Genomic DNA, 26,006 nt, shown 5'->3' with positions numbered 1-26,006 from the left:
CAGTGCTTCGAACTCAAGATTTAAGGCCAGATGCATCCTACTGAAGGTCCTGACGCAGAATGCCAACCACAGAGTAGATACTCAAAAATTTTGGTAGAACGACACCCTCTCTGATACTTGACTGGATTATTGCAATATTTTAATTTAACTTTCATAACATATACACACAGAGGACGTGAAGACCGGAAAATGCTTCAACAGGCACACCAACAATGAAGCAAGTTGCAAAGTGTAAATATCCTTACTCACTCAGTCGTTACTGACTCTTGCAACCCTATGAACTGTAGCCAGCCAGGCTCCTCTGTCCATGGAATTCTCCAGGCAGTTAAACTGGAGTGGGTAACCATTTCCTTCTCCAGGGGATCTTCTCGACCCAAGGATCAAACCCAGGTCTCTGGTATTGCTGACGAATTCTTTACTGTCTGAGCCAATGCAGTAATTATGATCGTCCTCATCCCCAGTAACCAAGAGAAATTTCTCAAGGGTCAGATTATTCCAGTTACCTCTTGGATGCCCCAGAGGCCTCACTACATACTTGAAGTACTTGTTATGTTCTGTAAGAAGGCCTTCTATGGAACTGCCAAGAGAAACTTTACAGTGAAGTCTCTAAACTTTAAAATATTGCTGTGTAACTTTTAGGGTCATCTGTGCCTTTAATCCTGCCAACCGCCAGGCCCAAGGGTAGCGGGGCATGGATGGTCTGACGTACTAAGCGACCCTTCCCCTGTGCCACGGTCATTGGAGTAAAGATGGACGCCTACCCAAATTCCCCTCCAGAAGGTCGCACTGGGGTGGAATGCAGTGCAGTCTTATAAAAGCCATCACTGGGGAGGTGAGGCACCATCACGACGGTGCGCATCACGCACAGGAGAGCAGAGCGTGGGTAACAAGCAGAGACAGAGAATAGGGCTCCACTCGTCAGAAGGAGGCCCACAGGGAGCTGCCATGGGCAGCCTGAGGCTGTCTTCAGACCTTCCCAGAGGTCTGGGCTCTTCTTCCCAGGCTCTTCTCAACCAGAGAGCCTGGGCCGGGGTTCGGAGACACTCCACCTCCCTATTATAAAGCACCCTTTCCAGTTCCGGTAGTTGGCACATGCTTGTTTCTTCCTCCAAAAGCCCTGACCAGCACCAGCACTATATGGTCCTTAGGGGCTTCCCAGGTGGCACTAGTGGTGAAGAACCCACCTGCCAATGCAGGAGAGGTAAGAGATGAAGGTTCAATCCCTGGTTGGAAAGTTCCCCTGGAGGAGGGCATGGCAACCCACTGCAGTATTCTTGCCTGGAGAATCCCATGGACCGAGGAGCCTGGTGGGCTGCAGTCCATGGGGTCACAGAGTCAGACACGACTGAGTGACTAACATACACGGTCCTTGCTCTTTAAATAAGGCGCCGAGTCCTCCTGAGCAAGTTTTCAGAGCCTCACCTGCCCCACGAGGCTGCTCACCTTGTCTGTGAAGGAGCTGGACTACATCATGCTTTTCCGTGTGTTTTATGCCATCTTTCCTCCCTGGCCCCACTCCCAGTTAAATTCTGTGCAGGACCCAACACAGCAAAGCCACGGCAGCTGAGCCACTCCAGATGGAGCTGGGGCAGGGGTCTGGTTCAACCCCCTGGAAGGTCGCACTCCCAGGGAATGCTGTCAGAAACTCCAGAGCACAGTGCTCTCTGGGGCCCGTGGCTCTGCCAGGAATCCCACCTGCCAAGGGAAGAGCAGCTTTCCGTTCACCTCTCCACGCGCTGGCCCAAAGGAGACAGACAAGGGGATGAGACCAGACTGAAGCTGAGACAAGGAAGCGCAGCCAAGACGGCTGCCGTGGCCATGGCCTGAACCCAAGGCTCCCTCGGTGAGAGCGAGAGCTGGACGGAGGCGCCAGAAGGGGGCCAAGGTAAGGCACAGCGACTGCCCCGTGGTCAGACACTGACACCCCGGAAAGCACCCATGCCTCTGAATCAGCAGGCCGCAAAGACCAATACACTGCTTTCATTTGGGGATTTGGCTTACACACAGTGGTTACGGGCGAGAGAAAGAGGAAGTGACTGAGGCAGCAGGCTGATGAGCACAGAGGCTCCGGGCCCCTGCGGCCCAGGTCCTGCTGGGTCCAGGCCCCTGCGGCCCTGCCGGCCTTCCTTCTGGGGTTAACCATGATCCTTACGTGACCACAAATCAAAGGAAAGAAACACAGAGAGAGAAAGAGAGAAAGAAAGAGAAAAGGAAGAAAAGGAAAGGAAAACGACTCCACGTGGACTTTCGTTTAAGGATACAGATTATCTAAATGAAGAAAGGAGGTCTAGAGAAAGAACAGCTTTCAAAAGTAAACAACAACCAGAGTTCAGACACTGCCTGAGGACTCATTCAATAGCATTAACTACTCCCACAAACATTAAGGCTTTGAATATATTTGCATAACTATGTTATACGATCTCTCAACATCGCTTTAGATGGAAGATTATTTTCAGAATTATGAAGTACCTTCAGACATTGCTTAAACAAGACTTTATTTACTTGACAACATGAAATGTTCTTAGACCAAGAGATCACTTGCAAAAATTTTAAAAGGATAAATAAGAACTCTAGTAGCTTTTAAAAAAAAACAAAAAGAAAACCCAGCAAGCTGCTTCATGAAACACTCTGGAAGGAAAAAGTTAATCACAGTAACACATAAGTTTTGTTATGATGGTGATTACTACTGAAATAATGCCTAACTTTTATTAATATGGTTACCTCGGCTAAGCACTTAATACACATCATTTCATTTAACCCTCACAATAACACTGATATAAAAATAGTGCAATTAGCACTAGAAATGCTTATGCTGGGCCCAGGGAACATATTTTGAAAACCAGACTCTGTCTTTTCTCTTCTTGTCCTTTGTCTCTGAGCTTCATTTTGCACCCAGTTAGGATGACAGAACTGCATGTCCCAGCCTCACACACCAGTGCTGGTCCATAGGCCAGGCACCGCAACAGTCCAAACAGCCAGACTGAATGCTGGCCACTGCAGATGGCTTTTTGCTTCTTCTAGACAAAGGATACTAGAAATGCCAAATAAGTCAACTGTTCACAGACCAAAAATGTATTTTCAAAATACTTATTTTTAAATATGCTAAGGAGCAACAGTGTTTTAGGAATAATGTATAAAACGGCAACAGATAAACTGAACAGTCTTATTTGAACTAGAAAAATCCCCCTGTACTAGCAAAACAAGATTAAATACTTACCATCTTTATATCAAAATTAAGCAAAATTAAAGTCTAATATTGGCTTTGAAAAGGCCCCTATCAGGTAAGGAGGAAGTGAAAGGGAAAACAATGCTAACTATTTCTAAGTGATGACTCTGTGCTGAGATGGACAATTAATCCAGAAGGGAGTTTATATTAACACTATTTAATTAACCCATTTTAACAGATGGGAACAAAGACTTAAATCACTTTCCAAAAAGCAGGTCAGTGGTGAGGCCCAGGTTCAAACCCAGGCCTTTCTGCAGCCAAAGCCCAAATTCTTTCCACTGCATCATACACAAAAAATTCCTCCAGTAAGAATTTATGGAATTATAAGAATATAGGGCCAGACAGGGCCTTGGAGACTCAGTAATTCAATATCTCACTGAACAGATAAGATCTAAGAGATAAGAAGAAACATGGTAAACAGTCTCCAAAGATGGCCACCAACAATCCTCTCCCCTTTGCACAAGCACGCTGCTCATCTCACCAAGAGGACGAGGCTATTTTCTGTCTCCAGATCCTGTGATTTGCTGACCAACAGAATATGGTGGTACCAGCGGTAAAGAATCTGCCTGCCAATGCAGGAGATGCAAGAAACACAGGTTTGAGCCCTGGGTTGGCAAGATCCTCTGGAGAAGGGCAAGACAACCCACCTCAGTATTCTTGCCTGGAAAATTTCATGAACAGTGCTATTTACATAGCCCATGGGGTTGCAAAAAGTTGGATATGACTGAGCACACATGCATATGGTTAGAGTATGGTAGAAGGAAGAGTCTGCCAGCTCCAGACGCAGCCCTTAGGAAACCGGGCAGCTTCCAGCATCCTGGCCTCTGGAGAGCCTCCTGTGCTGTAAGGGAGCTCAAGCTAGACAACTGAATGACAAGACACCTTGGGAAGAGAAAGGCATTATGGAGAAGGAACCAAAATGGGGGCGAAGTCCTCTTGAGCTTTCCAGCCCAGAGGGTATCTGGATGCATTCCAAATGAGTGACCTAGTCAATGCCATGTAAAACAGAGAAACCGCCCACTTAGATTTTCTGACCCATGGAATTATGAAAAGTTTGGGGCTGCTTGCTTACACAGCTGTGGCTAACTGAAACAAAAGGTTAACTGACTTGTCACAGTCAAGAACCAATAATAAGGACTGAAATCTAAGCCCTCTGCTTTCTGGCCCTGGCTACCCACCACCAGGGAAACTGACACACAGATGGAGCACCCCAAAACCTGAGTGACCTATGGTTTTGCCACAATATCCCATAAAGAGAGAGAACTGAACAAAGTCACCGTACTCATTCGTTTACAACTCAGCTCTGCAGGGCAGTGTCTATCACCTAGCCTGCAGTTGTTTAAACTGGGACACGTTTTCTCACTACAAACCACCCCGAGGAGGGGGACAGGCAATCATCATCCTTGTCTGTGTCTCTCATGCCTAACCCAGGGCCTTGCACACCAGGGATAAATGAAGATCTGCGAGCTGACACCTCACATATGAAAAGAATTAGACTAGTCCTCACCCCAAAGAATTATGAGAGCAAGAACAAGTAAGACACCCAGGCCAAGTCCCTCTAACACTGTACAGAATGTCACTCACTGTAAAATAATTACTGCATAAAGTGCTCTTTTCCCAAACACTCTGACAGCACTGTCTTTAATATTACTTTGATACCCATAAGAAACTCTGTTAAACAGACAGGAATAACAGCACTACCACATAGCTGAAGAAATGGATGCTCAGAGGGGCAAACACAATCACCCAGTCATCCACGTTTCACAAGTGAGGCCATGACATGAAATCAGGAACCCTGATCGAAAGTCTGAGGCTAATTTCATCTTCTAGAATATTTTCCTCAAAAATCTTAGGATTTAAATTTCAAGACGTACTGTAAAAGAACCTAGAGTCACATGAAAAGGATACAAAGAATCACAGAAATTTAAAAGAAGACGTGATCTCAATACTGACCCATAAGAGACAGTGAATTTTTCAGGTCATGAGAACTAGGATGTCAGACTTGGCACAGGCCTTGCCAGAATCTATATGACACCAAATCTTTGCGAAACAAATGAAGTAACATTCTCCCTTATCTCAGACCACACTCGCAAAACATTGCATGTGCCTATTGCTATGTAGAGTGACTATTACAAACTCATTCTTTCTTTGGTGTTTCTAGTAGTCCGAAAATCAGACTGTTATTGTCACATGCTACTCACATGTAAAAAAGTGACATAAGCAATGGCCTGGTTTCCTGCATTACTTAATCATGGATGTTCCAAGAGGTTACAAGCAGAGAAGCCCTGAAGAGGACAATAAGAAGAGATGGACCCTGTGCATCTTTACATCATTTGGCTGATGACTGGACTGCTGCACACGTGGGCCGTTCAGTGAAGTTTCATCTCCATTCCCAGGGGCTCTGGAATGCAATGACCCTCTGTGAGTCCCCACCCCACAGCTCACTTCTTCAACCTTGCATCTCCAAAGTTCACAGTAACAGTAACAGTAAGGAAGGGTGAGTAGGAAGTACAGTACTCTAATAACACTGTCACTTCAAGAACTTTGTCCCAGCTGAAGCCTTCCAGTCTTTACTGCTAGGACCAGGATTGGGCTGGGGTCCCAAAGCCTTCCAAGGACCAAAGGGACCCTCACCCTCAGCCCCTCGCTTCCGCTTCCAAAACCTGGAAGGGCGACACGCCAGAGGCAGTCTTATGTCACTGAGAAGGCTTTCTCCGAGGCCTCTGTGGATAGTTTGGATTGACTGCTTCCTACTGCTGCAGTTAACCGTTGTGTTTCCTGGTCAGGAGGCCTATAAGACAGTGATCTACACATCCACAGGCTAGCAGGCTATCAGTGGGGGTAAACACACAACTCCCAGGCTGACAAACGTCGGCATTTAGGATGTCGTGATCATGCAGGAACGAGCCAGCAATTTTAAAAGCACTTGGACTGCTGCCCTTTCTTGGAACGCCATGTCTGCTAAGTTACTCGTGGAACAATGATGCCCTCTACTGCCCTCAGAGAGAATCCAAGGGACAGAATGAGCTCTTGCATCTGTGAGAGAGCCTGAATCTGCTTTTCCACTTAGATTTTGTTTTTTACACTAGCATAAGTTAATAATATACATATGTGTTTTGTATGCATGTTGGAAAAAAATTCAAGTACCATAGTCTACATAGTCTAACAGTAAGGTCCTAATTAAAATAAAATGATGTCCAAAGAATTAACATCACTGTACTGAAATAAATTACTTTCCTAAAGGCCTCATAGAAGCAAACTCTACACAATGTCATTTTGGCTATTAACAGAGACTATTTTCAAAAGAATCACTTAAAATATTTTCAAAGTGGAACTCCTAAAAGAAGAAACAGGTTGAGATGAAATTTTTTAAAAGAAAAGAAAGTAACCACAAATTGGAGATTATAACATTTCCTGTCTGGAACTGAAAAAAAGACCAGTATGAAATCACTCTAAGCTTAAGTGACTTCCCTGTTCTCCATAAGACATGAGGAAAAAAATTTCTCATCTGTGTAATAAGAAAAGTGAGGGATACCAGGTGCCTCAGAAAGGTCCCAAATTACTCACGGCAGATACATAAGAAGCAGAGCACAGGTCCTTAGTCTTGGGGAATGTAGCTGAGAGCGATATGCTGCGAGAGTGTGTATGTGTATTGCAGGAAGGGGGCCCCTTCCAGGGCCGAAGCTGGGCTCTTGTCTCACACTCGGAAATGAACTGTCCGAGGAGACACGTGCTGACAAAGCAAGAGATTTTATTGGGAAGGGCACCCGGGTGGAGGGCAGGAGGGTGAGGGAACCCAGGAGTCTTGGGTTTTATGGTGATGGGATTAGTTTCTGGGTGGCTTTGGCCAATCATTTTAATTCAGAGTCTCTCCTGGCGGCGCACACATTGCTCAGCCAAGATGGATGCTAGTGAGAGGGATTCTGGCAGTGTCTCCTTTTGACCTTTCCCGAACTCTTCCGGTTGGTGGTGGCTTATTAGTTCCGTATTCCTTACCAGGCCCTCCTGTCATAAAACAACTCATGGGAATGGTTACTGTGGTGCCTGGCCAGGGTGGGCGGTTTCAGTCAGTGTGCTTCCCCTAACATATATATATATATAAATACATAAAACACATGACAGTGTAACTGCGCACAGTCAAAGGGACAAAGTGAGACGGTAATCAATGCAGGAAAAGTGGAGACCTTGTGTGAAAATAAAAGCAAGTCTCTGGTCAAGCTTAGAGAAAGTTGATGCATGCAGACTATGCAAGAAAAGGTGAGAGGGCATAGGAAGGGAGGAAATCACAGGCCAGATCACTGCAGGAAATGCAAATACATGTTTCATAGAAACAGATGGACATGTTCCCAAGTTCCAAGATGAAAATATGGGTCAGAGTTAAAAGCGGAAGTGGAGAAAGACTATCAGAGTGCCTTGAAGTTAGCTGGCAAGTTTAGATTAGATCTCATTTAACAAAAAGAATTACTTCTGATCGCTTAAGCAAGGAAATGACATGGAGAAAATGGTGTTAAGAAAACATTATCCTGGCACTTCTCTAGAGGCACTGGAATGGCAACACAAGAAAGGCATAGAGATCATGCTGAGATCAGTGCAGAAATATAAACAGCAAGGATAATAAAGCCTGCATTATAAGAAAAGTAGAGAGAAGAAGCAAGTCCAGGACACTTTGTTGACGACGGATGCATTACACAAGACGGTGAGGGAAGGACAAGGAGACAGCATAGGCTGGTAAGTCCAGGGACACTCAAAGCAAAAGCCAATTTAGAAGAAAATGGGATAAACTGAATTTTTAGTGTGCAGTTTTAGGGATCAATTTAGGCACAGACTTCATGCAGGCAGGTGGAAAGTTGAAACTGCAAAGAGGGTGAGAAGCCAGGATTGTATTTAAACACTTTTAAATCACCCCCCAAAAGATGCGCTGACACATGTGGGAAAGGATGGGGGAAATAAAGCACAGAAAACTGGGTGTCTGGCCAGAGAGGCAGAGATAACACTTGGAAGGTTCATTTCAGATCCAACAAGAACTGGTTTCAAAGTCATCAACACGCAGAACAAATGCTCTCACTGGAAGGTGATGGTCCCTGAAAGCTGTAAGCCTGAGGCAGAATTTAATTGGGAGATAGCTGGTAAATGTCTATGAATTTTATTCCAAGTCTGTCGAGTACTCAGCACACATTTAGTCCCCACCAGGAGCACTGAGACAGAACAAGTTTCTGTGCAGTGTGGAAGGAGGAGCAGCCCACGGCGGCTGCTGTGTGTGTCCTCCTCCACCAGGCAGACTCACAGGGATCTTGTGTGTCTCTAAAACTTCAAGCTTGCCCAAAGAATAGGTAGAATTAAGACGGAACTGGAAGATGAAGAGTTTAAGTACTGGGAGAAGTACAGAGGTACTTCTTTCACCTTGAAAGGTTTCACAAAGACAAATGCCTTTGGAAGAACACTCTCAAGAATAAAGGTTGCATGCTTTTCCTTCAGATTTATTTCTAGTAAAAAATGTAACCATTTGGGCTTCCCAGGTGGCACAGTAATGAAGAATTTGCCTGCAATGCAAGATGTGGGTTGGATCCTTCGGTACGGAAGATCCTGTGGAGTAGGAAATGGCAACTCCAAATCACTCCAGTGTTCTTGCCTGGAAAATTACATGGACAGAGGAGCCTGGTAGACTACAGTCCATGGGACCACAAAGAGTCAGATACGGCTGAGTGACTGAGCACACACGCGTGTAACCATTTAATGGTCCAGTGGCTAAGATTCAGCTCTCATTTCAGGGGCCCAGGTTAGATCCCTGGTCAGGGAATTAGATCCCACACAATACAACTAAGATCTAGTGCAGCCAAATAAATAAATAAATACTGGGGAGGGGGGAAGTAACCATTGGAAAACTTCTGTGACTTATTTTGTTACAACACAGCAGTTTTATTCTTTCTTAAAACTTAACAGTCATTAACTAGAACTCAAACAGTATGAAAATATTTGCATAAATCTTTTTTCAATACATAAAATCAGTGTAACTTTTTCTAAATTGAGTACTGATGACAAAGTACTGCACTCCCTTAAACTGAAAAACCTAGGACACAGGATTTATGTTACTCATTGAGGCAAACCAGCAAGACAAAAGCCCATTTGCTATTTGCTATTCATAAACTTTCTCTGAAAGTTCAAAGAGTTGCTCTTCACTTTTACTATAAAGAGAAAACTACTGTCAATTCTTGGACATATTTCTCTTTTTGCAGATTTTCTTAGGAACGCAGAGATTAAGGTTAATTGAAATTTAGAGGGGAACATAAAACTGTAATTGCTACAAAGGAGTGAAAAGAAAAACATTGATAGTAAAGATGCAAGGAGACTTTTTTAAACATAAAAATCTCTCCTCTCTGTGCCAACATTAATAAAATCTTAAATCTGTTACTTTTAGAAAATAACTCAGCCTTCCTAAACCATAAGTCTAACACACCATACCCCTGCTCTCCCCGCCCCTGTCTGCCAAATAAAAAGTAGACAACTATCAACAAAAGTAAAAGCTTCAGGTCTTCTGAAGGGGATGCGAAGGAGGAGGAGGCGGTCATTACACACTCCCTGTGGAAGAAGACAAAGCCAGATCCACATTCCAGGGAAATCTGGCTGGTCGGAGATTTTCCTTCAATACAGATTGGCCTGTCACTAAGCCAGGCTCTAATCTTCCCAGGCTGCTGATGCTAGGGAAGCCAGGAATCCCTTCTAATTAATCAAACCCTCCCAACAAAAATTTTCCCACCCACAATAAAGTGGGCTACAGGGAGGGGAAATAGCAGAGCAAGCTTTGTAGCCAAAGAATTCTAGACTTTGGTGTAATACCTAACTAATCCAAGAAAACAGATGCAGGAAGCAGAGGAAATGATCTACAAACAGAAACAGACAATGAAGTAGGAACCTTTCACAGTACTGCTCTGCTGGAACCAAAGCTGAAAACTTTAAATAAGATTGTAATTATAACTGCATGGGAATGAAACCTGATGACACTACATAGTTTTTTTAAACACCTGTAGTGGAATGGATCCATAAACTTTTCAGAGGTAGATGCCATGAATACTGATTTGACACTTTCAACTGCAATTTATTATTTAAATTTATTTTAATAAACTCTGAATACATTATATGTCCATGTCTATTTTTTGCTTCCACTTGAGAAGGAAATGGCGTTGCCCTGACATTCCTAACTTACCCAGCCCTTGCAACCAGTTTAACTCAAGGTATCTTCATTGAAAGCCTACTCTGACAAGATACAAGAAGCAGGACTACAGAAAGATGCACTGATTCAGATCCGAGTGGTTCAATTCAGGTGCTACCACTACCCATGTGTGAATACTGAGGTTCTAAAACCTGGCTGGCAGGAACTGAGATGTGCTTTGAGAGATATATACACTGACTTACACACTTAAGTCAGCTTATATAATACATAAATGTTTCAGACTCTACACCAATAAGGCTCTTGTTACAACTATTCAATTCTGCCATTATAGCATAAAATCAGCAAGGGTGCTTTTAAGGGAGTGTCCGTGTTTCAGTAAAACTTTATTTACAAAAACAGGCAGCTCCTCTGTGCCAGATGTAATTTGCTGACCCCTGGTTCTCTAATGAACTCATAATTACGGAAGTTCTAAAATAATGGGGAGACTGCAGAGCTAGAATTAGGATCACTGAAGAGCCCCAGGAAGACATGCGTCTGCCGCCACCACTATTCTCAGCTAAGAAAGCCTTCACTGCAGTTTAGGACACATCTTCCTGCCCTGAGCTACAGTGGACCAGAAGTCAAGAGATCCTGAAAGCTGGGGGTTCCAAGGACTTTTTCATCTCATACACTGCTGCCATTTCCTGGAATTCTAGCCTAGGTAGCAGTCATGAGAAAGATCAAGGCCAGGGTCACAAAAGTTTTTTTTGGGGAAAAAAAAAAAAAGCCCTCTTCCTCAAAGCAAGGTCAAAGACCTTTCTTCATTTAAATAAGAATAATCTGTCTGCATGGATAATTAATACTATTTGGAGTAAGAATAAACACCTGAGGTGCAAGTGGCAAACTGGTGTTCATTTGGTTTTCTGTTACTTTGGAAATCATGTTCTATCCAGGTATTTTTCAACTCTAAGTGTCAAGAGTAAATTCATCAATATGAAAATCTGCATAGGTTAATTCTTTTTAACTTACATTTATTCATTTGATTTTTTTATCATAGCAATTTATATACACAGATTAAAATGAAATATAAAAAACAGGCCTCTTCTGCCCCATCCTGTCTCCACCCCCACCCCAACTCAAACTCACTAGGGGCAACCACACTGAAAACTTTTAGACATTTCATCTGGTATTTACTAAATAGTTCTAGATATTTTGTTTATACTATAACCTCTTATTATTTCAAATGTAAACACTATCTGTGGAAAATGAAAACACAATGCTTACAACCCACCCTCTCACACATCTCCTTTGCCAGCCTTCCAAAATTTGGAGATGACAACAAAGGAAATGTCCAAAGCTGAGGAATGTAGTATACTATGCTTACTTTTCTATCTTGCATAGTCTTTTGCTTGCTTAGAATGAAGGGCTACGTCACTTTCCTTTTGTTTAGTTTCCCATATTTCTAGCACTAAATCATTTCCACACTCTCTAACGGCCTACAAAAACTCCCCTCAATACATTTAAATACATGTGGTATTTTATTGATTTCACTTTTGGTTGGGGATATTGTCCATGGAACCATCTGTCCTTTTCTAAACATTACTTTCCAAGCATAAGACACAGCTGATCATCATGGGATTTGCTGAGACCCTCACCTGTTAAGATTCCCTATTTCCTGGATCCCATATTTTACCCTTTCTCTGTTCACACCCTCATTTGGGAAAATCACATCCTTCGTAAACTAGAGTACATTAGAACTTTTCCTGTTAGGCTTTGCATGTCTGAAAACACTTCTATTGAAGCTGACCATGTGATTTACAGCAGGGCTGAGGGAAGAGTTCAGGGTTGGAAGCCATCATCTTCAGAATATCAAAGCCCCTGCCCCACTGTCCCAAGTCAGCTGCTGAGGAGAATCCGTCTTCGGCATGTGACCTGTTTTTCTTTCAGGATCTTCTCTGAATTCCCAGTGTTAGGAAATTATAGCACAATATGCATAAGTATTACTTGTTTTCAATGCCTTTTTAGGTGTCCACTCACAGAACTTTCAAACAGTAACTTTGTGCCATCATTTCTAGTAATTTTATTGTATTATTTCCTCATAATTTTTTCTTCTCCATCATTTTTTTTTTGTTTTCCTTTCCAGAATGCCAAATTTTTCATTCCAAACTGAACCTCTCTCTAATTTTTAATGTTTTTGCACTATCCTCCGTTTTTGTTTTTTTTTTTTCTTTTGGCCACATGGCATGTGGGATCTTAATTTCCTGACCAGGGGATCAAACCATGCTCCATGCAGTGGGAGCTCAGAGTTTTCACCACTGAACCATCAAAAAGGTCCCCATGATATATTCCTATTTTTTTTTTATCTATTATCTACTTGTTGTTCTATTATACGTTCTATTTTGGGGGGAGATATTTCTTATCTATTGTCCCGTATGCTACTAGATATGTTTTCCTGTTATATTTTCAATTTAAAGTGCTCTTTCCTTTTTTGGGGACTTTCCCTTATTCATAACATGCTTTCTGCTAGAACTTGATAGATGGTTTTAACAGTCTCCTTCTTTGCTCAAAAGATACTAATTATAAAGTTTTTCAAAGTTTTTTCTCACTCACTAGAATCAGCCTGCCCCTCCAAGTTTGTTCATTTGCTTTTTTTCCCTTTCTTTCTCAGTTCAGTTCAGTCGCTTAGTCATGTCCGACTCTCTGCGACCCCATGAACCACAGCACGCCAGGCTTCCCTGTCCATCACCAACTCCCAGAGTTTATCCAAACTCATGTCCATTGAGTCGGTGATCCATCCAACCATCTCATCCTCTGCCGTCCCCTTCTCCTCCTGCCCCTACTCTTTCCCAGCACGAGGGTCTTTTCAAATGAGTCAGCTCTCCACATCAGGTGGCCAAAGTATTGGAGTTTCAGCTTCAACATCAGTCCTTCCAATGAACACCCAGTATTGATCTCCTTTCGGATGGACTGGTTGGATCTCCTTGCTGTCCAAGGCACTCTTAAGAGTCTTCTCCAACACCACAGTTCAAAACCATCAATTCTTTGGCATTCAGCTTTCTTCACAGTCCAACTCTCACATCCATATGTGACTACTGGAAAAACCATAGCCTTGACTAGACAGACCTTTGTTGGCAAACTAATGTCTCTGCTTTTTAACATGCTGTCTAGGTTTGTCGTAACTTTCCTTCTAAGGAGCAAGCATCTTTTAATATCATGATTGCAATCACCATCTGCAGTGATTTTGGAGCCCAAACAAATAAAGCCAGCCACTGTTTCCACTGTTCCCCCATCTATTTGCCATGAAGTGATGGGATCGGATGCCATGGTCTTCGTTTTTCTGAATGTTGAGCTTTAAGCCAACTTATTCACTCTCTTCTTTCATTTTCATCAAGAGGCTCTTTAGTTCTTCTTCACTTTCTGCCATAAGGGTGGTGTCATCTGCATATCTGAGGTTATTGATATTTTTCCCGGCAATCTTAATTCCAGTTTGTGCTTCCTCCAGTCCAGCATTTCTCATGATGTACTCTGCATATAAGTTAAATAAGCAGGGTGACAATATACAGCCTTGATGTACTCCTTTTCCTATTTGGAACCAGTCTGTTGTTCCATGTCCAGTTCTAACTATTGCTTTCTTACCTGCATACAGGTTTCTCAAGAGGCAGGTTAGGTGGTCTGGTATTCCCATCCCTTTCAGAACTTTCCACAGTTTATTGTGATCCACACAGTGAAAGGCTTTGGCATAGTCAATAAAGCAGAAAGAGATTTTTTTTCTGGAACTCTCTTGCTTTTTTGATGGTTCAGCAGATGTTGGCAATTTGATCTCTGGTTCCTCTGCCTGTTCTAAAATCAGCTTGAACATCTGGAAGTTCACAGTTCATGTATTGCTGAAGACTGGCTTGGAGAATTTTGAGCATTACTTTACTAGTGTGTGAGATGAGTACAATTGTGCAGTAGTTTGAGCATTCTTTGGCATTGTCTTTCTTTGGGATTGGAATGAAAACTGACCTTTTCCAGTCCCATGGCCACTGCTGAATTTCTCAAATTTGCTGACATATTGAGTACAGTACTTTCACAGCACCATCTTTTAGGACTTGAAATAGCTCAACTGGAATTCCATCACCTCCACTAGCTTTGTTCATAGTGATGCTTCCTAAGGCACACCTGACTTCACATTCCAGGATGCCCGGCTCTAGGTGAGTGTGAGTGGTCAAACCTTCATGAGCATCTGGGTCGTGAAGATCCTTTTTGTACAGTTTCTGTGTATTCTTGCCACCTCTTCTTAATATCTTCTGCTTCTGTTAGGTCCACACCAGTTCTGTCCTTTACTGAGCCCATCTTTGCATGAAATGATCCCTTGGTATCTCTAATTTTCTTGAAGAGATCTCTAGTCTTTCCCATTCTATTGTTTTCCTCTATTTCTTTGCACTGATCACTGAGTAAGCCTTTCTTATCTCTCCTTGCTATTCTTTGGAATTCTGTTTCTCAAGTTATCCTTAAATCTATGGTGGTCTCTTTTGTCCATTCATAATTAAGAACAGACAAGAAAATGCTGATTAAAAACTTTCCTTACATGGGTGGCAATGAATGACTACTGGTCTTCAGGAATCCAGTGGGGTCCCAGGTATTTGGCTGGAAAATGCCAAATTCTAATATCAGACAAGTAGACTCTAGGGTAACTATGACTAGAAATAAAAAAGAGATATTTCATATTGATTAAAGATTCTATTCAACAGAAAAAGCAATGATAAATTTGTATATATCTATTAATACAGCTCCAAGATAATGTTGTTGTTTAGCTGTTAAGTTGTGTCCGACTCTTTGTGGCCCCATGGACTGTAGAGCCCACCAGGCTCCTCGTCCATGGGGATTCTCCAGGCAAGAATACTGGAGTGGGTTGCCATTTCTTTCTCCAGGGATCTTCCTCACCCAGGGATCAAACCCATATCTCCTGCACTGGCAGGTGGATTCTTTACCACTGAGTCACCAGGGAAGCCCTCAAGATATACAAAGCAAATATCAACAAAAGGACAAATATACAAATCTAAAATCATAGTTGGAAATTTTAACACAGCACTTCCAGCTGATTAAACAAGTAGACAAAATACAGTAAACACATAGCAAATTTATACAACACATTTAACAAACTTGACATGAGTCAGATACATAGTTTAATGTACATAACAATCATCAGATTATTTAAGTGTTTATAGAATATTAACCAAAATAGAGGAATTATGCAAAACATCTATAACTAAATGAGTTTTGAAAAATTTCCAAATACTTAGAAACTACACACCTGAATAACCCATTAATCAAATGAAACAATATGAAAATTAGAAAATATTTTGATATGAATCAAAGCAAAATTTCTACTTGAACTGCATCTTTATTAAAGCAAAAGGATACAAATAAGTACGTGCTTGACAAACAGATGGAAGCAGGTGCTTAACAAATGGAAGTGAGAAATAGTTTTAAGGGATTAGACCTGACAGACTGAGTCCCTGAAGGACTATGGACCAAGGTTCATGACATTGTACAGGAGGCGGGGATGAAGACCATCCCCAAGAAAAAGAGATGCAAAAAGGCAAAATGGCTGTCTGAAGAGGCCTCACAAATAGTTGAGAAAAGAAGAGAAGCAAAAGGCAAAGGAGAAAAGGAAAGATATACCATTTGAATGCAGAATACCAAGGAGAGATAAGAAAGCCTTCCTCAGTGATCAATGCAAAGAAATAGAGGAAAACAACAGAATGGGAAAGACTAGAAATCTCTTCAAGAAAATTAGAGATACCAAGGGACCATTTCATGCAAAGATGGACTCAATAAAGGACAGAACTGGTGTGGACCTAACAGAAGCAGAAGACATTAAGAACAGATGGAAAGAATACACAGATGAACTGTATAAAAAATATCTTCATGACCCACATGACCATGAAGGTGTGATCACTCACCTTGAGCCAGACATCCTGGAGTGTGAAGTCAAGTAAGCCTTAGGAACCATCATTAAGAACAAAGCTAGTGGAGGTGATGGAATTCCAGTTGAACTATTTCAAATCCTAAAGATGATGCTGTGAAAGTACTGCACTCAATATGCAAATCTGTAAAACTCAGCAGTGGCCACAGGACTGGAAAAGGTCAGCTTTCATTCCAATCCCAAAGAAAGGCAGTACCAAAGAATGTCCAAAATACTGCACAACTGCACTCATCTCACATGCTAGCAAAGCAATGCTCAAAATTCTCCAAGCCAGGCTTCAACAGTACACGTACCATGAACTTTCATATGTGCAAGCTGGATTTAGAAAAGGCAGAGGAACCAGAGATAAAATTGCCACCATCCATTGAACCATCGAAAAAGCAAGAGACTTCCAGAAAAACATCTACTTCTGCTTTATTAGCTACGCCAAAGCCTTTGACTGTGTGGATCACAACCAACTGTGAAAAATTCTGAAAGAGATGGGAATACCGAACCACCTGACCTGCCCTCTGAGAAATCTGTATGCAGGTGAAGAAGCAATAGTTAAACTGGACAGGAACAACACACTGGTTCCAAATCAGGAAAGGAGTACATCAAGGCTGTATATTGTCACCCTGCTTATTCAACTTCCATGTAGAGTACATCATGCAAAATACCGGGCTGGATGAACCACAAGCTGGAGTCAAGATTGCTGGGAGAAATATCAGTAACCTCAGATATGGAGATGACACCACCCTTATGGCAGAAAGTGAAGAAGAACTAAAGAGCCTCTTGATGAAAGTGACAGAGAAGATTGCAAAAGTCGGCTTAAAATTCAACATTCAAAACTGAAGATCATGGCATCCGATCCCATCACTTCATGGCAAATAGATGGGGAAACAGTGGAAACAGTGTCAGACTTTACTTTGGGGGGCTCCAAAATCACTGCAGATGGTGACTGCAACTATGAAATTAAAGATGGCTGCTCCTTAGAAGAAAAGCTATGACCAACCTACACAGCATGTTAAAAAGCAGAGACATTACTTTGCTGACAAAGGTCCATCTAGTCAAAGCAATGGTTTTTCCAGTAGTCATGTATGGATGGACTATACATGGAGAGTTGGACTATACATGGAGAGTTGGACTATAAAGAAAGCTGAGTGCCAAAGAATTGATGCTTTTGAACTGTGGTGTTGGAGAAGACTCTTGAGAGTCCCTTGGACTGCAAGGAGATCCAACCAGTCCATCCTAAAGGAGATTAGTCCTGAGTGTTCACTGGAAGGACTGATGCTAAAGCTGAAACTCCAATACTTTGGCCACCTGATGCAGAGAACTGATTCACTGGAAAAGACCCTGATGCTGGGAAAGATTGAAGGTGGGAGGAGAAGGGGACAACAAAGGATGAGATGGTTGGATGGCATCACTGACTCGATGGACAAGAGTTTGAGCAAGCTCTGGGAGTTGGTGATGGACAGGGAGGCCTGGCATGCTGCAGTTCATGGGTCACAAAGAGTTGGACACGACTGAACAACTGAACTGAAGTACGTGCTTAGGAATTTGTAGCGTTAAGTGCATATATTAGAAAAAAAGAAAGGTTCAAAATCAATGGTTTAAACTTCCACCTTAAGAAGCTAGAAAAAGGACAAATTTACTCAAAGAACATAGAAGGAAGGAAATAAGAAATAAATCAATAAAACAGAAAACAAGTACCCTACAGGGAGAAAAAAAAAAAAAAATCAAAGCCAAAAGCTGGTTCTCTGAAAAGACTAATAAAATTAAAAAATCCCTAACAGTATTAGTTGATATCCTTCCTTTGGAAAGGCAAATAAAAACCACAACGAGCTATAACCACACAAGCTATTGTAGCTATTATGAAAAAAGACAAATGCTGGTGAGAATGTGGAGAAAAGGGAGCCCTGGTATACGGCTGGTGGGAATTTAAATTGGTGATACAACTAGAGAAAATAGAGGTTCCTCAAAAATTTTCAAATAAAAGTACCATATGATCCAGCAATCCCACTCCTGGGATTATAACTGAAGGATATGAAATAGCTGTTTTTTTTTTAATCACTACTACATTTATTTTTAACTTTCTATTTTGTATTGGGGTCTAGCCTATTAACAATGTTGATGACATCATTATCTTGAAGAGATATTTGCACTCCTGTGTTCACTGCAGCATTATTCACAATAGTGAAGACATGGAAACAGCCTACATGTCCATTCACGCACGAATGAATAAAGAAAATGTGTATGCATACACTGGAATATTATTCAACCATAGAGAAGAGGAAAATTCTGCCATTTGCAACAAGATAGACCCTGAGGACATTATGCTAAGTGTAGTAACTTAGAGAAAGACAAATACCGTATGATTTCACTTATATGCGGACTCTTTAAACTTTGAATTCACAGAAATAGGGTAGAGTGGTGGTTGCAAGAGGTTGAGGGGGTGGGGTAAATGAGGTGATATTGGTTTAAGGCTAGAAACTTTCAGTTATAAGATAAGCTTGCATGGAAAATCCCATGCAGAGAAGCCTGGCAGGCTACAGTACATGGGGTCACAATAGACTAGGACATGACTTAGTGACTAAAAAACAACAAAGTTCCAGGGATCTAATATACAACCTGGTGACTATAGTTAACAACACTGTACCATATATTTGAGAGTAAAGCTCTAATGTTGTCACCATAACAAGAAAACAGTAATTATGTGAAGGATATGTTTGCTAACCAAACATTATAGTAAATAAACATTTTGCAATTTATATGTTTCTCAAACCAACACACTGTACACCTTAAATTTACACAGGGTTATATGTCAATGATAATTCTCTCAAGCTGAAAAAAAAATAATCATGCCTTTGAAAGGTTCAAGCCTGGTTGTCAAGAGTACCTGGAAGCCAGGATAGCTGAGAGCTGGCATCCTAATGCCCAAAGGGGGTAGGAAAAAAAGAGAGAGGAGTCGGGAATAAGCTGATTCCAGTTAAATCATGAGTCATGGAGAACTCCAACTTTGAGCTCTTCACACAAGCTTAAGACATAATACAAAGCCTGAAACAGAAATATTATAGAAATAAATACTCAATTTGGAGATATATAATACACTCTGGCTCATGTGGATAAGTTTGTCGACAATTTCTTGGAATAAAAGCTATTCATGAGAGCTTTTCCTTCTTTCTCTTGAGAAACTGTGGCCTTCATGAAAATGCAAAAACCTCTCTGCTCCCTGGCCAAGGGAAGCAGCATGGAAGCCTGCCCCCACCTAGGGTTCTGAGAAAGGGGAGGGGAAGGCAGAAGAGCGAGAACAAGAGCTGAAAAGGCTGAAAGCACGAGGCTCGTGCCACACTTGGTTGTGGCCTACAAAGTCAGACGGCCCACAGGTGGTAGAATCCCAAGCCCTGAAATGAACATAAACCTGGTCCAAAACCACCACAGCACCAATGGCTCCAGCAGAAGTAAACCTGAAACCACCCCACGGCTCTGCAGGGCCGGGCTTGTAGGTCTTTCCACCATGTATTTCAAACAGTAAGTAACAGTGGAAACACATCTATGTCTGTGATGTATCTTTTTTTTTAAAGATTCTGAAAATATTTTGCTGTTGCTGTTGTTCAGTCTCTAAATTGTGACTCTCTGCGACCCCATGGACTGCAGCCCGCCAGGCTCCTCTGTCCATGGGATTTCCCAGGCAAGAATACTGGAGTGGGTAGCGATTTCCTCCTGCAGAGGATCCTCCCAACCCAGAGATCAAGTGGGCTGGTTCTTTACCACTAGCGCCACCTGGTGCAGCTGTGAGATTGAGCAATCTGGTAGCAGGACTCGTAACAGCCTTGTGACTGCTTTGGAAATCAACAGACTAACTCTGGCATAATCAGGTGCCTGGGCCCAAGCTTCACACCTGATGAGGACTGTCTGCCCAAATGGATCACAGTCAGTTTGGGCGAAGTTTTGCAAGAGGCCTAGTCCTTTTCTGAATGGAGAGCCTGCAAGGGTTCACTCTTGGATGAGTTAACATCACCCTCCAGCACATAAGAAACAATTAGACACGACTATCCAACAAGTTTTAAGAGTTCCAGAAGAATTGCTGTCGTTCAGAGGTTCGGTCATGTCTGATTCTTTGCAAGGACTGCAGCACGCCAGGATTCCCTGTCCTTCACCATCTCCAGGAGTGTGCTCAAACTCATGTCCATTGAGTTGATGATGCCATCCAACCATCTCATCCTCTGTCTTCCCCTTCTCCTGCCTTCAATCTCTCCTAGCATCAGGGTGTTTTCTAATGAGTCACCTCTTCACATCAGTTGGCCAAAGTATTGGAGCTTCAGCTACAGCATCAGTCCTTCCAATGAATATTCACAGTTGATTTCCTTTAGGATTGACTGGTTTGATCTCCTTGCTGTCCAAGAGACTCTCCAGAGTCTTCTCCAACACCACAGTTGAAAACGATCAGTTCTTTGGCACTCAGCCTTCTTTATGGTCGAGCTCTCACATCCACACATGACTACTGGAAAAACCATAGCTTTGACTAGACAAACCTTTATTGGGAAAGAAATGTCTCTGCTTTTTAATACCCTGTCTAGGTATGTCATAGCTTTTCTTCCAAGGAGCAAACATCTTTTAATCTCAAGGCTGCAGTCACCATTCACAGTGATTTTGGAGCCCAAGAAAATAAAGTCTGTCACTATTTGCATTGCTTCCCCCATCTATTTGACATGAAGTGATGGGACCGGATGCCATGATCTTGGTTTTTTGAGAATAAAACAGAGAGAACAGAGACGAGCAGTACTAGGAGAGAAAAAAGCCAAAACTTCCCAAAACTGATGCAAGACTTGACTCTTCCAAACGAAGACGCACACTGCATCTTCAGTCAGATAAATAAAAATAAGTCTATATCTCATGATTTCACAGGGAAACTGTAGATTATCAACGACAAAGATAAAATCTTAAAAGTAACCAGAGAACCAAGATAGCCTGATAAGCAAGGTAACAGAGAAAGGAATCACAAGTAGATTTCTGAGCTGACTTGTCTCCACCGATGCACCCTCAGCGACTCCCCTCCCTGTGAGCACAAGCTGCTTCTCACATCAAGAGCTGCATCTTCCCTGGAGCTGACCTCTGAGTGCTCTGACCAACTGAAAGTGGAGGAAATGCATCTGAGACTTCTGAGCCCAGGTCTTCAAGGATCGGACAAATTACACTTCCTTCTTCCCGCAACTCGTGCCCTGGGACGCCATCCCTCAAAACTCAGCCACCAAGCTAGGAGAAGCCCAAGCCATACTGCGCAGCCACCTGAATGAGAAATGAAGGGCCACATTAACAGCCCAGGTGAGATTCCAGCACAATCAGCCATGAGAGTCGTCAGCTTCAACCCACCAGCTGCCCTGAGTCCCCAGATGACTGCAGCCCCAGTCAACACCAAACGGAAAAAGCGACCTGGTTTTTATCTGGCGACCTCCAGAATCCTGAGAGTAAGTAAAACAGCTTGAGTTTCAAGTCACTATATTTTAAGGGGTTTTTTTTAGTATCAACTGATAATTAAAACATTTCTCACTTGCAGTAAGAGATTTCAGAAGACAAGAGAAGATGCCTTGAAAGTGCTGAGGAGAAACGATGTGCAACTTGAAATTCTAAACAAACTTTATTCTCTAGAGGAAAACCAAATACATTTCTAGACAGACAAATAGTGAAAATTCACCTTATAATCTCTCACAGAAAGAAACACTACATACAGAATATACAAATATACAGAAATAATTGTAAGTGATGAAATTTATAAATATGTTGTAAATCTAAATGAGCACTGACTTAATAAAAGTAAGACATGACTACAATATTATATAGTATCTGATCTGGTTAGCAACCACTAGAATTCGTGTGATTTGATGCTTTGAATTTCTGTTTAATGAAACACTAGCATAGAGAACATGCCCTAAAGAGTACACATATATGAAAGCATCCTTCATGCAGTGGTCCCTCTCGGGAGACTGAACCTGTAGTTGCTGGAAGGCAGGACCCCTGGCTGCACAACCTGGAGGGTCAATCATAGTCACTATTTATCAATTCTCCTCTCTTTCCCCTCTCAGGTGACTCTTCCCTCACAGGGAAAGGTCTCAGACCCAGTCATCAACAAATAAAGAAGAGATGTTTATGAGAGGAAAACAAAGGAAGGCAATGAGGCAGGAGGACTAGCTCCTGGGATTCACTCAGGTGCAGCACTGGCTGCCTGCCTCTTTTCTTTTCCTGCTCTGTCATAATCAAAAATCATGTCATGGGCATGCAATGTGAATCGTAATTTCTAACATTAAGGACCAAGTTAGCCCCAAAGGCATTTACAAAAGACTTTAATCAAGAAACTGCCATGACCATATGAATTATTCATTTTCTCATTTTCAATTTTCAATCACCAACTTCAAGTTTTCAGTGGTCTCCCAAATTTAAAAAGCAGAAGGAAAGTTCAGGGCTTCTATTTTCAATTAACACAGGACCTGGTTATATTAAAAAGTGATTAATCATTTTAAAGAAAGCTATTAAGCAATGCTTACTTTAACAGCAAATTTCTTTGATGCCATGGTTTACTGGTTCCAGAATAATTACAGACCTTTAACAAAAGAAAAAAGAAAGTTATGAGTAGGTATATTAAAATTTCTATTTGGATATTATAATCAGAGAAAGGTTGGCTAAAGAATCAAATATCAATATGTATTTTTACAAGATGAATGCCCACTTACAACTGGTCTTAACAAAAATATTATATTGAATTAGCAATTTAAAATCTGCTCACAAAGAAAGGCAGAGGCCCAGATGTATTGTACCAAATGTTTAAAGAATTAATATCAGTCCTTCACAGACCCTTTAAAAGAAGCATAAGAAAAATTCTCAAATCATCCTAAGAGGCTAGTTACATCCTGATACCAATACCAAGGGGCTTCCCAGGTGGCCAGGTGGTAAAGAATCCATCTGCCAATGCAGGAGATGTGGGTTCAATCCCCGGGTCGGGAAGATTCCCTGGAGGAAGGCACAGCAACCCACTCCAGTATCCTTGCCTGGAGAATCCCATGAACAAAGGAGTCCGTGGGGTTGCAAAGAGTCAGACACGACTGAAGCAACTTGGCATGCACACACACACCAATACCAAAAAGAAATATCAGAAGAAAGGAAAACTACATACCCGTATTCAACAAAATACTACAAACCAAAACCAGCAACATATAAAAAGGATTATATATCATGACCACAATACATATATCTCAGGAATATAAGACTGGTCTAACATCTGAAACCAATCTGTATAATATACTATCATCATCATGGTGCTCAGTCGTGTCCGACTCTTTGCGACCCTATTTACTATGGCCCACCAGGCTCTTCCGTCCATGGAATTTTCCAGGCAAGAACACTGGAGTGGGTTGCCATTTGCTACTCAAGGGGGTCTCCCCAACCCAGGGATGGAACCCGCATCTTGCATTGCAGGTGGGTCCTTTACCACTGTGCCACCCAGGAACCCCAAATGGTTACATTCTTTACTAGATATAAATCTGAAGGAAGAGCATGCAACCTTTACTATATCAATAGAATAAAAGAAAAACCACACCATTACCTCAAATTTAGAAATAAATAACAAAACCCAACAGTTTTTAGTCAAAAAAATCCACACACTAGGAATATAGAAGGAAGTATTATCAACCTGGTGAAGAACATCTATAAAAAACTCACACCTAGGGAATTCCCTGAAGGCCCAGTAGTTAGACCTCTCTGCTATCACTGCCGAGGGCTGGGATTCAGTCACTGGTCAAGGAGCTCTGATCCTGCAAGCCATGCAGTGCATCCAAAAGAGAAAAAAAGAAAATCCATTACTAAAAACCCACGATTAAAATCATACTAAATCACGAACAACTAAATGCTTTCTCCTCCTTGAGGAGGAGTGATGTCTGCTCTTGCTACTTCCACACAACATTGTATCAGAGGTACTAGCCAGGGAAATTAGGCAAGAAAAATAAATAAAAGGCATCCAGACTGGGAAGAAGAGATAAAACTACCTCTGTTCACGAATAACATGTTCTTATATGTAGAAAATCCTAAAGAATTTTTTTAAAAAAAACTACTAGAATTACAAAGCATATGAACTAAGGTTATAAGATGTAAATATATTAAACAATTAATTACATTTCTATATTCTGGCAATGAATAATCCTGAAAGGAAATTAAGAAAAGAAGTATGTTGAAAATAATGTCAGACAGAATACTTAACAAAAAATTTAACAAAAAACCCAGTAAAATTTATACAACGAAACCCATAAAATATTATTGAAAGAAATTTAAAACTTAAGTAAATGGACAGATATCCTATATTCATAAATTGGAATATTTAATAATTTTGTTAACATGACAATACATCCCAAATCAATCTATAACATAATTTCCATCAAAATCTCAGCTGACCTTATAGAAACTGACAATCTCATCCTAAAATTTGTATAAAAATATAAGACCTCTGTAGTCGGCAAAATAATCTTTAAAAAGAACAAAATCGAAGAATTTATACTTCCCCATTTGAAAACTTACTACAAAGCAATCAAAGTAGTGTGGTACTGTACTAGCTAGCATAAAAGTCATATAAATCAATGGAATAAAACTGAAAGTTCAAAAACAGATCCTTACATTTATCTTCAGTTGATTTTTAACCTATGTACCATGACAATTTAATGGGGAAACAGTCCTTACTACAAATGGTTCTGTGACAACTGAGTATCCACATGCAAAAGAACAAGGTTGGACCGCTATGTTCCACTATATAAAAAATGAACTCTAAATGGATCAAAGACCTAAACGTAAGAGTTAAAATTATAAACTCTTAGAAGAAAACATAGGCAGAAGTTTTATGAACTTACACATGTGCATGCTCAGTCATGTCCAACTCTTTGCGACTTTATGGACTATATAGCCTGCCAGGCCCCTCTGTCCATGGAATTTCATAGGCAAGAACACTGGAGTGAGCTGCCATTTCGTCCTGCATGGGGCTTTCCCAACCCAGGATTAAACCCCTGTCTCCTGCATCTCCTGCATTGCCAGGCAGGTTCTTTACCACTGCATCACTGATATTGTGTAAGGCAATAATTTTTTAGATACATACCAAAGGCACAAGTCATGGAAGAAAAAAAACTGTTAAATCAGATTTCATGAAAATTTAAAACCTGAGTGCTTTAAAGGACACTATCAAGAACTTGAAAAGACAACTCACAGAATGGGAGAGAATATCTGCAAGCCACATCTCAAGTAAGGGACTCCTGTCCAGAACACATGAAGAACACTTAGAACAACAATAGAAAAGTGAATAAACCAGTTTTAAAGTGGATCAAATATCTGAACAGACATTTCTCCAAAGAAGATATACAAATGGCCTTATAAGCACAAATAATAAGCTCAAAATTACTAGTTATTGAGTAAAAAATCAAAACCACAATGATACACCACTTTTCACCCACTAAGATGGCTAAAACACAAAAAACAAAGACATGAACTTTTGTTGACAAAGACAGGGATTGATTAGAACTCTCATAAATAGTTGGTGAGAAATGTAAGATGTTAGACACTCTTTGGAAAATAATTTGGCAATTCTTCAAAAAGGTAAACATGGAATTGTCATATGATTCAGCACTTCCACTCCTACATATGTACCTAGGAAAATA

The 26,006-nt window shown here is 41.4% G+C and overlaps 1 protein-coding gene across 1 annotated transcript in view; it reads right to left on the bottom strand.

Moving 5' to 3' along the window:
- SLX4IP (SLX4 interacting protein) overlaps window positions 1-26,006 on the bottom strand; it is a 209,058-nt gene that overhangs the window by 166,389 nt on the left and 16,663 nt on the right. Inside the window, 2 exon segments of the mRNA XM_065920869.1 lie at window positions 22,863-22,918; window positions 24,034-24,125. Coding sequence (XP_065776941.1) covers window positions 22,863-22,889 — 27 coding nt within the window. The 5' untranslated portion in view covers window positions 22,890-22,918; window positions 24,034-24,125.

This window comes from Muntiacus reevesi, chromosome 2 (assembly GCF_963930625.1).
Source record: "Muntiacus reevesi chromosome 2, mMunRee1.1, whole genome shotgun sequence".
Lineage (NCBI taxonomy): Eukaryota > Metazoa > Chordata > Mammalia > Artiodactyla > Cervidae > Muntiacus > Muntiacus reevesi.
The sequence above is the reverse complement of the archived record's forward strand: the minus strand, read 5'-3'. Positions and strand labels throughout refer to the sequence as shown.